The sequence below is a fragment of the Rhinolophus ferrumequinum genome, chromosome 18 (assembly GCF_004115265.2).
Source record: "Rhinolophus ferrumequinum isolate MPI-CBG mRhiFer1 chromosome 18, mRhiFer1_v1.p, whole genome shotgun sequence".
Taxonomy (NCBI): Eukaryota; Metazoa; Chordata; class Mammalia; order Chiroptera; family Rhinolophidae; genus Rhinolophus; species Rhinolophus ferrumequinum.
This window is the reverse complement of record NC_046301.1, coordinates 30,070,761-30,088,420: the sequence shown is the minus strand read 5'-3', so window position 1 is coordinate 30,088,420 and position 17,660 is coordinate 30,070,761. Positions and strand designations below refer to the sequence as shown.

The window sequence follows — 17,660 nt, the reverse complement described above, 5'->3', positions numbered from 1 at the left end:
TGAAATATTTTAAGGAAAACCTATTTATAAGGAAAAAACATGACTTTCTGTGTTTTTTGGAAATACATTTAATCCAATTGTAAGTTTATTGAAAGAAGTGGCCAAATTTTTTTTAGCTTTTCTATTCCCCCCCCGCCTGGTTTCCTTATGTTTAAATGGAGAAAATAATAGAAAATAATAGTATCTACTTGAAAGAAAAATATTGTGCTTTATCTACTCCAAATAAATAGAATAAAGGAACATAGATGCTCTAATAGAAGTATGGCTAGGTAGAGTAGGAGCCCAAAGCAGGGAGTGGACACTTTTATGTGCATTATGCAAAGATGAAGAGAGGCTGCAGAGAGGGGAAACCCCACAGAAGCTTAACACGAAAAGACGATAAGGTCCTCCCAAAGCAGAGAAGGAGCTGAAGCAAGAGCGTGAACAAAGCATGGAGGGATGAAAGACTTTGCTGTGCTCATGACAGTGCACCCAGCGTGAGTTAAAGTCAAGGGCCCCCAGAGAAAGGGGGCCTTATTTGAGAAGATCAAACGTGTGCCAAGGAGTAAGGGGGGGTAGGCGTTGGGGAGCCACTGGAGGTGTACCATGCTTAAATTTGAATTGGAAAGTTTTTTTCTTAACAGTTCACCTAAAGGCCACTTCTGTTCCTGGCTATGATCCATAAAATTACATTGGAATAACGTAGATAGCAAAAATGCATGCAGTTATCAATGCAAAAGTGCAAACAAATTTTTAATTGGAGGGTGGAGAGATCAGGTAAGGGAGAAGATTCAGCAGTGGGGAGAAGGAGGAGGAGAGACTGAGATATGTTAAGGAGACAGAATCCCAGAAGTCTGTGGGCATGAAGGATGAGGCTGAGTGAGTGGCGGTACTAGGGTGGCACCAGGGTTTCTGGACGATCATGTACAGAGATGAACTGTAGGAGGGCCAGGCTTGGGGAAGAAAATGATGTAGTTCAGTTTTTGGCAGTAAGGTATCTATTGCCAGTTCAAGTGTCTGGAAGCCTGGGCTGAAAACAGAGTGAGGAGGTCAGGGCATAGTTGAAATAGGGGGAGGGATTAGGTCACAGAGGTAAGGCCATGAGGGCATGATGATGACACGTAGCGGCAAGTGCAGGAGCAAAACCTGGCCACGCCACTGAAAGGAAGCCTCAGAGAGGCAAGGAGACCAGGGAGGGAGAGTGACTTGGCAACAGAGGGAGGAAGGTGTGAAGAAGGACTCCTTCCAGATTCTTCAGAGACTGGAAAGTGAGAACTGAAAAGACTATTTGGATATGACAGTAAAGAGTTTGTTGGAGACCTTTCCCAGGGCAATTTCTGTGGAGGGTTGGGGTGAAGTTAGAAGTCATTTAAATGAGTATATATAACATTACATATTTTTGTTGCTCCACCAGGACTTCCCCTATTTTAATCATCTTGATTTCTTGGGGTGCCTGGGTAACTTGTTGAAGATGAGGAAAGTCTGATTTCCACCCTCTCCGATTTTGCTGATGTCATGCTGCCATTATAGCGAGAAGGATATGGATCTCGCCTCTCTGTTTCAATATGTATTTTAAGTTGTCGTCATACATGTCAAAACAAGTTAAACATCCTTGTCTCTCATTGCCGCCACTTCCTCAGAGTTCGGTCTCCCCTGCTCCTCCCTGACCATAGCAACCCCCACTCTCTGACAGACAGTGGTACTTACGTATCTGGCAATGATGCTACATTGCCAGGGAAAACAGAAGGTTTTTCCACTTGCCGTTCCAGCTCTGCTCCCCGTTCAGTGTGGACCTATCATTTTTATTTTGTCTGGAACTCTTGGCACCCATGAGCCCTGAAAGGGTACCAGGTGTAACTGGGCTTCAGCCATCATCTTGTCACTGTCCCGTGGGCATCACTTCTCACTTGTGTGCAGATCTGCAGGTTGAATGAATGTTTACGTATCAAAATTAGAGGCCTTTTGCTTTTCACTAGGGAAAAGATTGAGGAAAATTGTTCTAAGACAGATTATTATGGATGGACCTGTCTAGTGCATAAGGAAAGTCAGGTAGTAGAGGATTATACTTGTGATGCTAGAAAACAAAGCAAAAAGAATACTAAGCAAAGAGGACTTGATCTCAGGCTCACTTCAGCAGGGAGTACAGAGTGGCTCGTCCATTTTTAGATGAGGGGCCCTCAGTAGTTTTATCGTCTAAAGCAGAGCATCTTACAAGATTTTTAGGGAAAATAAATATTCTTGTTTTTTTTAAAGTGTTTATTTATTTTTTAAGTGTGTTTTTCCAGGACCCATCAGCTCCAAGTCCAGTAGTTGAAACATTCTTAAAATTATATTTACTTCCATGTGAGAAAAGAAACGTTTCCCCTCCTATCAGCAGCAATGAACAGAGGTTCTCCCTATGGCCTTTTTAATGAAACAATGAAAAATATCTTCAAATATGGCATTGCCTTGAATTCAAAGTGTGTTATTAATGCGACCCCTACCAGAGTTCCTCAGAATTGAGTAGTGTTTAAACTAACTGACGTACAGATTATGTGAGTCCTATTAAACCCCTTTACACAGCAGCAGTGCTTACACACATGTGAAACGACATATATACAAGGGTGTCCACTGTGACATTGTTTATAATGGCAGAAGATTGGAAACAAACTAAACGTCCCTTGGTTTAGTCTGGTTAAGTACATTTTACCCACACCCACATACACGCGTGCACACACAAATAAACAAGTGGGATGCTATGCAGCTGTAAAAATAATCAGGAACCCCTCCAGTTACTAATATGGAAAGGTCACCAGGATATACTTAGTGATTAAAAATGAAGTGCAGAACAGTATGCTGCCATTTGTATTCCAAAAGGGGGAGGACGAGAGAGAAGTGTGTGGGGCTGTTTATGGATTTCCTTCCATATACGTAAGAAACTTTATGAGGCTCTCTGAGAAACTAATAGCATTTTTCATCTGCCTCGGGAGAGGGTAGAAATATGTGGGAGTAGAGGTAGGCAACTTCTCACTGTATGCTTTTTATATTATTTGGGTTTGGATTATGTGAACAAATAACCTATTTAAAAATTAAATAAATTAAAATGTAAAAATTCTATTCTCTACCCTTTTAAGTAGCTAGAAGTTTTTGTTCTCTTATATGCAGTGGTTTGAGAAGATCTGTTGCTTTATCCATAACAGTTTGCTCACAAAATCCTAAAGGAAAGATGACTGAAGAAATTGTTTTGGAAAATTTCAGATTCATGTTTTTTTGTGTTTTTTTTTTGTTTTCTTTTGGGGAATTCCTGTATTCTTCTGTTGTCAGAGATCCAGGGAGAGGCAATGAATCCATTAGGTTTTTCTAATGAGCAGGATGCAAGTGCTGTCCTACTGTCTGAAACTTAACATGCTTGTTTTTCCCTTGAGAATAAAAATGAGTTTTTAAATAGTTTTTATAAGGTGACAAAATTCGACATTATACTAATTCTTTGGCTCTTCAACTTACCATTTTGTGAAAGTAACTTCTGAAGTCAGTATGTCTGATTGTTTTCTAACGTCCCTTGTTATCTGGGCCTAAGACTGAAAATATCGGTCAAAAGACATGAGGAGTTAAGGCATCTTACTGAATTTAGAAGGCTCTGGAATGTGAGGATTTGGAGTCAATTTATATTAAGCCAATAATACAGATAAATATTTGAGAACTTGTGAGATGTTCTTTTCTCAAGCGTGGGACAAGAGGAGAGGAGTGAAAAATGGCAGAAGTGCTTTGGGCATTCCGCTGACACCACAGAACTTTGCTCAGCAGGACCATCTTGGTTTCTTTGCACAAAAGTATTTAATGTACAAGAGTCGAGTCAGAAATATCATTTTAACCTGGAGTTGATGATGCTTAAAATGCTTGAAGATGTCTTCTGAAATAATTGAAAATTATAATTTCATTAGTTACATCTACTTTGTCAACTTGAATGGGCCGATTTCTGGGTTCTCTGTTTACGTTCACCTATGGCTATCCCTCTGATTTTGATTATGAAATCAGAATTACACAGTAAGAATTTGATGCGCTATGTCTTCCCCTGTATGACTTCAGAACATTTAGGTTAGTGGAAAGATTGTGTAGACGCAGGGAGAGGCCACAGAGTAGGTTCAGGCCCCCCTTCCTCCTAATTTTCAGTTAATATCATGGCAAAGATCGGTTCAGTTGGGAGCAGCTGGGAGCAGCGTGACACGGAAAGCTGTGGCAGGAAGGCAGGAACAAAGAGCTTGATAGGATTAGGGCCGTTGGAGAAGGGAGAGGAAAACAATCTCACACTTGGGCCTGTAACACTTCAAATTCAGCCAGGTATTTTGCATTCCTTTATCAAGGCTTGCTACATATTAAAATTGGAATTGTTTTCCTGAGCTCCATCAAAATTGAATTTGATTAACTACTCCCAACTTCTAAATATACCTTAGGGCCTAAAAAAAAAAAATCACTCTTGATAAGCTTTTCAATTAAAAATACAAACTATCCCTAGTCACAGTGATGTTATTTACTATAACTGGATATTTCACCCTGTTCATAAGGCAATTCTTTTATAGATCTACTGAAAACTTAGTAAACTTTTTTATGACCAGTCTACCAAGATGGACTCATGTTTAGGTGGAGAATTATTTCAGCACATTGTTTTTCCATCTAAAAATTGGCTGTGCATTGAGCTCTTTTGCAATGCAAAGAACATTGTCAACATAAAAACACTGGGTTTTCTAAAGCCCTTTTAGATGGAATTATGTTTTTTAATAAGTTAATAAGATAATGTGTTTGTCATCTTCGGATTGGAGTTTTTGATGCAATTAGAAGCAGCCAGAAGCCTAGATGGCTATACAGGTAGCAAAACTGAATTGTGTGTTTTAGCCACATCCCCTTCCCCAAAACTACAGTTAGCTCGTGTGGCCCTAGGAAGGGCCACTGTCAAGTGTGAGGATTTCTTCAGCTGCATTAGAAGCCATCTTTGGGCCTGGAACATCTCTGGCGCTTCTTTTGATGTACCTCTGTGTTACTTTCCTGATGAAAAACAGACCTCTTTGTGGAAAACTCAGCGAATCTGTGTCTCGTAGAGGACCTGTCACAGGAAACCTGAGGCTGCACGTGGCGGGGGCAAAGGCGGGCACCAAACCAGGTCCTCAGGTCAGCTGAGAGCCTCCAGTGTTTTACCCTGTGCCTGTAAGCATGTGCTAGCTACAAATGATCACTGTCGCGAGTAGCGTTTTGTTTCCTTGAATCCAGCCTGTGAGGATACATCCTCTGTGATACGTGTGAGGCTAGTGCAGGGATCCACAACCATGCCCGAGTTTTCTCTCTCGTCTCTCCTCATCTAGGCTGATTCTGAAGTTTGATAGACAGGCAGAATGTTAGAAACAGATCACAGATTTATCTTTTTAGATTTTAGGTAGTGGAGTATATAGATAACTGTGGCAGAAGTTAAAAAAAAACACAGCAGCAGCAGCAGCCACATTCTCACTTTGAGAGCTGAGCTCATAAGAGAGCAGAAAGGTCCAGGGTCTGGCCAAATGGTTTTTATTAATTGTCCTGAGTTCCTCTCCCTCTAAAGTATCTTTAACCAGGATGCTTCCCCCACCCCCCAACTTTTCAGTACAGGGTGATGACTCTGGAACAGCCAAACATATAAAATTAATTGTAAAGACACTAATTGCCTTGTCCCCGGGGGTGGGGGGGCAGTGGACATGGTGTAGCTAGACCCTGAACCACAGGTTTATTTTCTGGCAAGAGAATGGGACATGTACTGCTTGAGAAAAAGAATATAATGAATGATTTCAGTAGAGTGTTTCCCCGGAGATCTGTGGGTGTCAGAGAGAGGAGGGAGGAATGTTGTACCCAGTTCATTATCCAAATTTGTTGTTCCCTGTGAAGCAGAGCTTGTTCTGTCTCAGAGTGATTTGAGACGCTCTGTGTCCTTGTCTCTGGTCACCGAGACCTGGGAACAGTTAGCATACGTGATTCCTCAAGGTTAAGATGACGGTTACGATAGGTGGATGAAGTGAAATGTGTCGCCATTTGTCATTATCTGATAAGGCTAGCAGTCTGGCTAAGGCGGTGTGTAAGTACTGTGTGCATCCTTTCAAATGTTCTCACTTGAGCTATTTGAATATATGAGACAGTAAGAGTTATTGCTTTCATTCTGATTTGGTAGTAACATTGTGTGTGGGAGTGCCAACTGGGAAAAATTACTCGGGAAGCTCGCAGAGCCCTGAGTGTGCCTTGGGGAAGAGGTGACACCTACATTATTTGTCATTGGACCATTATATACCAAACAGCTGAGGTGCCGACTCCAAATCAGCTACTCAGTTTTCCAAAGGGACAGAGTGCCACTCCGTCAGCTGCCAAACAAGGAAGGAAATCTAAAATATGAAAATAAATGTATTCTCACATTGAGTAAGTTGTCTTCAAAATAGCCTTGCAGGAGCTTACCACTGTCAACCAAGCATGAGGCTTTTGAAGCCCCAGGGGCTATCGACCTTAGTGTTCACCCACCTGAGTGTGATGTCCCAGAATATACAGAGCCCCTCCCCCCCCTTTCCAGACAGAGAATGCCATTTAAATGCAAACAACATTAATGAAACATTAACGTATGTAAATCAGTGTGTGATTCATAGTAACACAAATGCTCCTGCAGTGAAGTGTTTCAGAATTCATGGCTTCCCAAACCTTCTCTTCGTGTCTCTTTTGTTTCCTTGCTTCCTAATGCTAAACACCATACCATTTAAAGAAAAAAAATCAAGTGCTGCGAGAGTTCCTAGGGCAAAGTGTTCTCTAAGGTAAACAGGATCCAGATCACTTAGAGCTCATTGATTTTATGATCAGTACTTAGGTTGCTGTTGAAAGCAGATAGGTTTCCAATCCGTATCTGAAACGTAAGAGGCCTTTCTACCTCAATCTGTCTTCTGGAGCGGTGAAGAACTTGCTTTGCAGGCGATTACTAATGAAAACTCACTTAGTCGTGGCGGTCACTCATCTGTGCAATACTAGCTTAAACTAATATAAGATGCCATTATTTAACTCTAGTGAAAAAGAAGTCAGAGTGATTAACAGAGGATCAAATGGGAACTTAAAGTGTTTGAAAGATTTGCGTCTCATCTCCATTACTGGTTTGTGTACTTGTAACATTTGGTTGGGATTTATTTCTTTCCAAGATGGGACTAATGTTAAAAGTGCTTTGATGGTGTCACCATTTTTATGGCTCACCACAAGTTCTAGAATGGTAAATTAATCAGTGATCTACCGTGTTTCCCCAAAAGTACGACCTAGCTGGATAATCAGCTGTAATGCGTCTTTGGAGCAAACATTAATAGCCACCCGGGTCGTATATTAATCTTTGCTCCAAAAGATGCGTTAGAGCCGATTGTCCGGCTAGGTCTTATTTTCGGGGAAACAGGGTAGCTGGCATTGTTTTGGTACTACCCAATGAAATCTCTTTAATGGGAATTTACAAAATAAGTTGAGAGTGCAATAAAACTTGTTAATTCAGACTTCCGTTATTGGGAACTTGGGATGCCTTGGTTTGGACTTAACTGGAACTTACCTTTAATGTCTATTTAAAATGAGAAGCGTGGTAATATACTGTGCTACAGTTTTTCCTTTAGTGAACGATACGTGAATGGATGGAAAGATACACTCCTGGAGAGGAGAGAAGAGACACCTGACACCACTAGAGTTGTTCCTGGGTTTCAGTTGAGAATCTGAAGTGAAAAATGGTTATCTTGAGGCAGAAGAGCCAAAACAGCCCAAGAAGCAGAATAGGGAGAATTTCAGAAGGAATGTGTTAATATATCTGTATTTTGTGGGAAGCAATATGATGTAGTATGAAGAATGTTAGGATGGAAATGAAGAGACCATCAGTGGTAAACTGGAGGGAAATCCAAATGTGAGGTGTTATTGTTATTATTAGGGAAGTTAACAAGACAAAGAAGATTAAAAAGCACAAGAGGAAAAGTACTTACGTAATCAAATCGATCCTGTCCTATAAGGGGAAGAAAGCTTTAGTAATATATAACAGTCTTAAGTGTCTTTAGTTTTTTTTGTTAGATGATTGATTTGGATCAAAATTTCCGATTTTGTCCTGCATAGGGTCGATGGGAAAGTCAGCAGGATGTATCTCAAACTCAAGTTTCCAGAGGAGTAGCTCCCGTGGCCCCATCCCTCCCTGGTTGTCCCCAAAATAACCATTCTCCTGATCCAGGTAAGTTATATTTTCATTTGTCAATCACTGTCATGAAATTTGAGCAGCTTTCAGAAATAGTTTCAATCAGGATTTCCTACCAGGTAACCACTGTCCTACTAGTTAAAGCCCATCTGAATTTTCCTCTTTCTTGTCTTGACATGTTAGGTTATATTGATTTTTGAATGTTGAATTTGTCTTGCATTCCTGTGATAAATCCCCCTGGATCATCATGTGTTTGTTATACTTTTATTTGCTTGATTTCATTTGCTGATATTTTGTTAAGGATTTTTGTGCATATGTTCTATGATGGATATCTAGCTGTACTTTTCTCACAATAATGTCTTAGGTTTTGGTATCATGATTATGTTGGCCTCATAAAATGACTTGGGAATTTTTTCCTCATCATCTTCTTTTTCTGAAAAGGTTTATGTAAGCTTGGTATTACTTCTTCCTTCAATGTTTGACAGGATTCACCAGTGACACTATTTGGGCCTGGAATTTTCTCTGTAGGAAGATTTTAAATTATGACTTCAGTTTCTTTAATGTAGGGTTACTTAACTTTTTGTACTTCCTTATGAAACAGTTTTCATAAATTATGTTTTTCAGGGAATTTTCTATTTCATCTGAATTATTACATTTATTTTCATGAATGTTACAGTTTTCCCTATTGCCCTTTTAATGGGATCTGTTTTGATATTCTTTCTTTTTATTCTCATATAGATAATTTTTTTCTTTCTGTGTTTCTTGAATACTTTTGAGACAGGTTTATCAGTTTTCATAGTCTTCTCACAGAACCAACATTTGGTTTTATTTTCTCTTTCATTGATTTCTGTTATTTCTGTCTGCATTTCACATTTTGGCATGTTGTGCTTTCATTGTCATTATATTCAACATATTTTCTGATGTCCCTCTGATTTATTCTGTGAGCCATGGATTATGGAGCATGTTAATTCATTTTCATATATGTGTGGGGAGGTCTTATTAATTTTTAAATTTAATTTCATTATCAGAGAAAAGACTTTCAGTCTTTTGAAATTTTTTGAGACTGCTATATATCTTGGTGAACATTCTGTGTGCACTGAAAAGAATGTCTATTCTGTTTTGGAACATAATGTTCTGGATATATCAATTAGGTCAAGGTGGTTGATAAGCTTGTTCAAATCTTCTGTATCCTTACTGATTTTTTTTCCCTATTCTATCAATCACTGACAGTGGGCACTGAATCTCCAAATATGATTGAAAATTGTCTATTTTTCCCTTTATACCAGTTTTTGCATCATTCACTTAGAAACTCTGTTATTAGGTATACAGAGGGTACCAAAAAAATGTATACACATTTTAAGAAAGGAAAAAACTGTATTAAAATTGTAATAATATATACTGATACCAAAAGATGAATACAAGTCATGTGTACACATTTTTTTGGCACACAGTATATACGTTTAGGATTGTTATTTTTTCCTGATTAAGTAATATTTCTCAGAATGAAATGTCCCTTTATATCTCTGGTAATACTTTGAAATATCTCTTGCTTGATATTACTACATCAACTCTCTTTTGCTTACTGTTTGCATGGTATATCTTTTTCTCAGTGTTTTAAATTTTAGCCTGTATTTGTCTTTAAATTAAAAGTGATTGTCTTGTATACAGCATATAGTAAGGGATAGCTTTTGTAAAAACTCTAGTCTGACAATTTCTTCCTTTTCATTGGCATGTTTAATTCTTTTACATCTAATATTATTATGTCTGCCACGGTGCTGTTGGTTTCTATTTGGCTTTTCTATTTTTGTTTTTTTTCTTTTCACTGTGACTTCTCTTTGCCTTCTTTTGGTTTAATGGAAAAGTATTTTTTAGTGTTTGATTTTATTTCCTCTTTTGGCTTTTGGATATACCTGTATTTATTTGCTTACTTATTGAAGTCTTTTTTTGAGGACTATAGTATGTATCCTTATCACAGTCTACAAATTAATATCACTTCCTACTGCACACATAGAAGAGCCTTGCAACAGTATAATTCCATTTATCTGATTTCCCTCCCTGCCTTTATTTTGTATCGTTGTTGTATTTTTTTAGATGTTATGAACCCATTTTGCAGTGTTACTCTTTTTGCTTTAAAATTGCCACTTTTGAGGAAATTAAGAGACTATGGATGATCTTTCCTCTTTTCCTTCATATTTATTATTTCTGGCACTATCCAACCTTCCGGAATATCTTATATTCATCTGATATCATTTCTCTTTCGCTGGAAGACTATCCTGTATTATTTCTTACTGTGCAGTTCTCCTGGAGAAGAATGTTCTCCTGTTTGAGAATATCTTTTTTTCACCTTTTTTTTTCCTTAAAGGATATTTTCTCTAGATAGAGAATTCTGGGTTGATAGTTTGTTTCTTTTAGCACTTCAAAGATGTTACATTATTTTTTAGACGCCTTTTCTTTATTTAAAAAAATTTTTATTTTTTAATTAAAGTTTATGGGGGTGACAATGGTTAGTAAAGTTACATAGGTTTCAGGTGTACAGTTCGGTATTACATCATCTGTATATCACATTATGTGTTCACCACCCAGAGTCAGTTCTCCTTCCATCACCATATATTTGATCCCCTTTACCCTCATCTACCATCCCCCTCCCCCTTACCCTCTGGTAACCACTAAACTATTGTCTGTGTCTATGAGTTTTTGTTTCTTCATTTGTTTGTCTTGTTCCTTTGTTGTTTTCAGTTTTATATCCCACATATCAGTGAAATCGTATGGTTCTTGACTTTTTCTGTCTGATTTATTTTGCTTAGCATAATAATCTCAAGATCCATCCATGTTGTTGCAAATGGCACTATTTCATTTTTCTTATGGCAGAATAGTATTCCATTGTGTATCTATACCACATCTTCTTTATCCAATCTTTTATTGAAGGACACTGGTTGTTTCCATGTCTTGGCCACTGTAAATAGAGCTGCAGTGAACATTGGAGCATATATATATTTACGGGTGAATGTTTTCAGATTTTTTGGGTAGATACCAGGACAGGGATTACTGTGTGAAGGTTCCTCAAAAAAATTAAGAATAGAATTACCATATGACCCAGCAATCCCACTCCTTCTTTTCTGATGAGAATTCAGCCGTCATTTCTGTCACCTTTCCCCTACATGTAATGTGTCTTTGTTTACTTTGTTTGCTTTCAAAATTTTCTCATTATTATTATTAGTAGTAGTACTAGTTGTTCAATGATATGCTTAGATATAGTTTTCTTGAAATTTATCTTGCAATGTTCTTGCATCTGTAAGATGAAGTTTTACAACAAATTTGGGAAATGTTCAGCTATTAGTTCATTAAATTTTTACCCACTCTCCTTGTCTCTTTGTAATCCCGAGAACCTAGAATCTAATTACACGTATGTTGGATTGCTTAATACTGCTCAGATCACCAAAGCTCTATTCTTTTTCAGCTTTTAGTTTTCTTATTTCTTTTGGTTGGGCAATTTTTATTTTTTTTTATTTTTTTGTCATTTCTAATCACAGCACACCCAGGGAATTTTTTATATCAGTTATTCTTCTTTTCAGTTCTAGAATTTCTACTTCATTTTTAATAGTTTTAATTTCTCTGCTGATATTCCCTGGATGTATATTTGTTAAGACCATAGTCTTCTTTATAAAAGAAGCTTCTGCTTTTATAAAGAAGCTGCTTCTTTATAAAAAAGAAGCTTCTTTAAAGTTTTTATCTGCTAACTCCAGCACCGGGACCATCTCATGTTCTATGTCTGTTGAGTGCTTTTATCTTGACGATGGGTCCTTTTTAGTGAGTTTTGACAAATGTATTTACCCATGTGTATTATAACTTATACCCCAGTCAAGATATAGAAGATTTATGTGACTCCAGTTACTCCGCCCATTCAACCAATGTTCTGATTTCAGATTAGTTTTGCCTGTTTTACAATTTCATATAAACGATGTTATACAATATATATTCTTTTTGTGTTTGGGGTTTCTTTTGCTCAACATATTTGTTCAAGTCATCCAGGCTGCTGCATGCATCAGTAATTTATTCTTTTTTATTGACGAGAAATATTTTATTATCACAATTGAATTTATCACAGTTTTTAATCAGTTTTGTTTATGGGCATTTGCTTTGTTTCCAGTTTTTGGCTACTGTGAACAAAGCTTGTTCTTATGTAAGTCTTTCTGTGAACATTTCTTTCGAGTAAAGATCTAGGAGTGAAATTACTGGACCATAGAGTACCACCTTGTTTTAAAATTCTGTAAATATGTTGTTTTTTTAAGAATATATATATATATATATATATATATATATATATATATATGTAATTTATATATATGTAAGAAAATTACATATATATATATATATAATCAATGCTTACTTGCTTTACTTGCTTTACATACTCGTATTTACTACTTTGCTTTGGTCATTATTGCTTCTTGTACCCCACACCATTCTTCTGAGTTTAGTCTCTTTTTTGGTGAATTATAGTGCTTTTAGCAATCACATTTTAGTGACAAACTATTTCTTTTGTATGTTAGAAGTTTTTATTTTGCTCTCACTTGGAATCCTTTCACTACGGAAAATATAAAACATACAAAGTAGAAAGAGTAACATGATGTGCCCTTCAGTACCCCCTCCTGATTTCAAAATGATCAGTTCATCACCAGTCTTATTTATCTGCACTCCCACTACTGCTTCACACCCTCTCATGACAGACACTTCTGAAGCAAATCCCAGATATTATTTTATCTGTAAATATTTGTACATGTATCTCTAGAGCAATACCCACAATACCATTTTACTCCTAAGAAAAATTAAAAATAATTCCTACTTATCATCAAGCATCTTGTTAGAGTTTAGATTTCCCCGAGTGGATCAAAAATATCTTTTATGTATTTTGAATGAAAATCCAAGTAAGTTTCATACGATGTGGTTAGATGGTATTTGTCTTAAGTCTATTTAATCTGTGTGTTCCTCTCCATCTTTTCTCCATTGCATTGTATTTTTGAAGAGACCACCAGGTTTTTGTACAGTAGACTGTACAGTCTTATTTTTGCTGGTTACATCCCCATGAGGTTGTTTAAACATGATTTTCTGTCCCAGTATTTTCTGTAAATTAGTAGTTAGATCCGCATCCTTGGTCGGATTCAGGCCAATTCGAGGGAGGTGTGGGAGGTAGGATAAACGAATGGGTAGTTCTGGGTACTTCCTCAGGAGACACCGCATGTCTGATTGTCTCTCTCTGTGATATATGCAGCCTTTGATTGATTAGTGATTAGATCTTTATTTAATTAGGAGTCATCTTTACTCTGGAATGTTAGATTGTCCCTAAATTTTTTTCCTCATCATTTAGATGATTATATCTTCTGCCTCTTTAGTCATCTTAAACTTATTTTATTTTCTGTTTGTCTCTTTTTTTCTTCTGTTTGTTTCTCTCTTCCCTATTTTTGCCACCTTGTAAATTGTTTAACTTTTTTGAACTTAGTTTTACCGTATCACTTGACATTATAGCTATCTCTTTGCTTTATATTTTTAGTGATTGCTCTTCTGATTACAAAACAGCCTTACCTTTTCATAGTTCACCAGAGTTGATATGACTGTACTTTATGTAAAATGTAGAAACCTTACAACTGTATAAGTCCATGTACCAACTGTATTGCCAGTGAAATTTGAGTCGTTTCAGGGTCAGTGTGGAGTAGAGATAGGAGCGTGGCTGTGCCCTTCTGTTCAGGCAGTACCTCCTACAAACCCCTCCAGTGGTCTCGCTTTTTTAAAAGAAGTGTTATGAGTATACAGTGTTTCATCATTTATGACTTGAATTAGATTTTCCGAAAAATTTAGTTTTATTCACGAAGGGGAAAGAAATCTTATATCATAGGCATCATCTGCATGTCTGATCCAGGCTTTGGTAATGAAGAGCAGCTAAGAACATTGTTGGTTCAGGGCGTGTGTCCCTTGCTTGTAAAAACAACTAAAACACCGTTCTCTTCCTGAAAGGTCAGTTTCATCATCTCCATGCAGTAAATAGCATGAAAAATTAAAGTTGAATAATATGTAGTCCCTGAAGCGTTTAAAGTCTAGATGGAATGCTATCCATATGTGTCATCAGTTATGTGATTTAAAAATGAGAAACCTTATTTTATTTTAGGGTAGAAGTTAGAACTTGAACCAGTTAGTAACGAGGACTGGGGTTGGATTACCTTCTGCATACTAATAGGAACCCTGGATATTAGAACATTTTAGAAGTACCCCACTTCCTCCTATTTATTCAGAAAAGGAAACACCATTGTGTTTGAGTGTAACTATAATAATACTGTGTTTTTTTAATACTAATTTTTAAGTATACTTTTTTAATCTGTAATTTTAGATTTGCTTACAAATGATATTTGGCAAATTTACAGTAAAGAAAATGTCTGTTGTAACTGTTTTTGCCTTATCTCTTTTCCCTTTGATATTTTTGACAGGACTTAGTAGCCTTGCGGCCTCCTACTTGAATCCAGTAAAATCCTTTGTGCCACAGATGCCGAAGCTACTGAAGTCTCTCTTCCCTGTTCGTGACGAAAAAAGGGGCAAGCAGTCATCTCCCTTTGCACATCAGGTAAAAGCATCAAAAAGCAACAGGGAACGTTTTTCAAAATAGATTGCTGGCAAAATGGTGCTCTGTGTTGCCCTGAAGCTGGAGGGAGGGGGGTAGAAAGCAACAATGGGGGGCGTTAGAACTAGGCTTTTAGACCTGGTAAAAGCTTGTGATAATTTCTCTTCCACTCTCTTCAGAGATAACAGAGCTGTTTAAACTTATTGACACTCTCAATCCTTCTTGCTTTTAAAAAATGCTAAGTACGCTACTAATGTGATTTATGGTAATACCACTTAGAGCAACAATAGTAAAATTTATGAAGTGCACTTAGTGTTGTTTGTGTATTGCCAAACAGAAAATGCAATTCTATTTTTAATTCTTGATTTCATTTCTTATTTCAAACAATTTCATATCATCGCTGTCCTTCCCTCTCAACCTCTTTTTTTTCTACTGTGGTTTATCTGTTCTTTCATTTATAATATTAAAAGTGATCATTTGTCTTATTTCCCCTTTTTCTTAAAACTCCACCTGGCCTTAGAATAAGTTTTGGAGAAAATGTTAAAGCGTTTTCCAAATAATCAGGAAACTGCTCCTATGAGACGGTGAGTGGGAAGCCTGTTGGAAATGCAATTTCTAGACTTCTAAAGGTGTGAATTCAGCAGAAAATGATAAATGAGGATTTATTTATACTCATTCAAAAACACATACAGTGCAAGTTCAGTTGTTGAAATAGGTCTTTTGACATCAACTTCTCAACATTCACTAAAACATTCAAGTTACAAAAATGCAGGTGAGCCCTGTCTGAGACCTTAACTATTTAAAAGAATTTCTAAGTTTATGAATGCATATGCAAGGGTGATGGTGTTAGTTTTGTAAGACTGCTGTGCAGATATATAATTTTTCAATCTCGTATTATATAAGCATATATGTACTCACATTGGATGAAAACACTGTGATCTTGGAAATGTTTCGACTAAATTTAACTAGGCATATAACGGGTTCTTGAAAGTTATCAAAATGAATCTGTGACCGTGAGAGCTAAGAGAAATAGCAAGTCTAATACTTGGTGGGGGTTGAGGTGGGCAAAAATGATTTTTCCAAGGGTTAGTTATACATTATTCTGTTCTAAACTTCCACATTGTTATTTTGCAAAGTATGATTCATGGACTGTGTCAGAATTTCCATGGTAACTTTTAAAAAATGGTACCAAAAGAAATGCCTGATCTCATAATCCATACCCCACCTGGGGGCACCTTATAATCTGCATTTATGAGCAGCCAAGGTGATTCTTACTCACATTAAAGTTTGATAACCACTGTTTTTCAATTGCCATTGGGTGAAGACAGTTATATACGTTAAAGGAAATTGGAATGGCATTAGAAGTCATTGAATCGACCTACAATAGTTACAATTATTTTTTAAAGCTACTCTGAGTTTTTGATATAGCAAGTCAAATCACCTGCTACAATAAGAAATTATTTTTACTGTTTTGACAGTAAGTGATCATTTCTTCTGGAAGAGCAATAATGTGTTAGAAACAAATCTAGCGATTGGAGGATAACTGTAATTTATCCAATTTAAGGAAGGTAATCTTGAAATATTTGGAAGCTATCTTAAAGCAGTACTTGCTAATTCAGTTTACTTTTTTTTTTGGAGCATATATGAGCAAAAGTGTTGGGGAAAGTGGTCCCAAATGTTTTATATTTCATAAATAAATGAAAAGATAAATGCAAGACTGGACTTAAAGAAGACGCTCAACAGTGGAGCTAAAATGTTCCAACTAGTTTATGAAACCCTCACTCCACTGAAGGACCCTTTCTCAGGGTTGCTAGGGAACTGCATCTTGCCTGCACGGCCTCTGTCCTCATCTGACTGGACCTTCCAGGAACATCATGCTTGAAACACTTTCATCTCTAGGCTTCGTTCACTACAACATTTGCCAGCTTCCCTTCTGCTGACTGCTAAGTCTTTCTCGATTGCCTTTTCTGGGACCATTTATTCCATCAAGCCGCTAATATTCAGGTGCCCCAGAGCTCTGTCCTGGGCCTTCTTTTTCTTTTTTCAAACCTCATTCTTTCCTTGGGTAATGTCATTCCACGCCTTTAACTATTTATACACTGACCGTGCTCACCTTTCTGTTCCTGCCTATTCAGTCCTTCTCGCTGCATGGATGTAATTGTTCATTCAGCTTCTCCACTTAGATACGTATCGGTTAGGCATTCACGTTTTACAAGTCCAAAACATTACTGTTTGTTTCAGCTCACAACTCTGTTTACCCCCAACACACAAAATACTTACAGAACTACATGCCCACGTCAGTATGTAGCACAAACATCCACCTGGTTGCTTACACCTCACAAATAATGCATCAGTAAAATTGGGTAGGTACAAAAAAAAAAATTGTGTAGGTACCAACCACCTACAATCCAGTGACTTCTGGTCCTCTCCCTTTCCCACCACTCATCCACGTCACCGTTATCTCTTAACTATGGCAGCAGCCTTCTGGTTGGTCTGTCTGACACTGGTTTTCCCTCATGACCGTGTATCATGCGCAAAGTAGCCAGAGCGACCTTCAAAAACCTTACATTAGTCCACGGCTTGAAGCCTTCCACTGCTTCTTACTGAAACTAAATAAAATCTGCATTTCATACTGTGACTAACAGCATCCTGTGTGATCTGATCCCCTGGCCTTTACTGTCTATTCCCTTTATTCTCCTCTTTGCTCATCATACTAAACCATATTGGCTGTTTCTTTCTTTTTTTATCTCAATGACTCATGAAGCTTCTGTTAGTCTTAGGCTTTCGTACTTGCCTTTCCTTCCACTTTGACTGCTCTTTCCCAAATCTTTGCATGGTGCCTAGATCTCTGGAAGAGAGGTTTACTACTTGACTGGCCAACAAAGGCCACTCTGAGGAAAT

At 37.4% G+C, this 17,660-nt stretch overlaps 1 protein-coding gene across 1 annotated transcript in view; it reads left to right on the top strand.

Annotated features, from left to right (window-relative positions):
• KIF13B (kinesin family member 13B) overlaps positions 1-17,660 on the top strand; it is a 167,007-nt gene that overhangs the window by 125,348 nt on the left and 23,999 nt on the right. The window contains exons 36-37 of the mRNA XM_033133863.1: positions 8,080-8,191; positions 14,629-14,762. Of these exons, the coding sequence (XP_032989754.1) occupies positions 8,080-8,191; positions 14,629-14,762 (246 nt within the window). The remainder of the gene's footprint in view (positions 1-8,079; positions 8,192-14,628; positions 14,763-17,660) is intronic.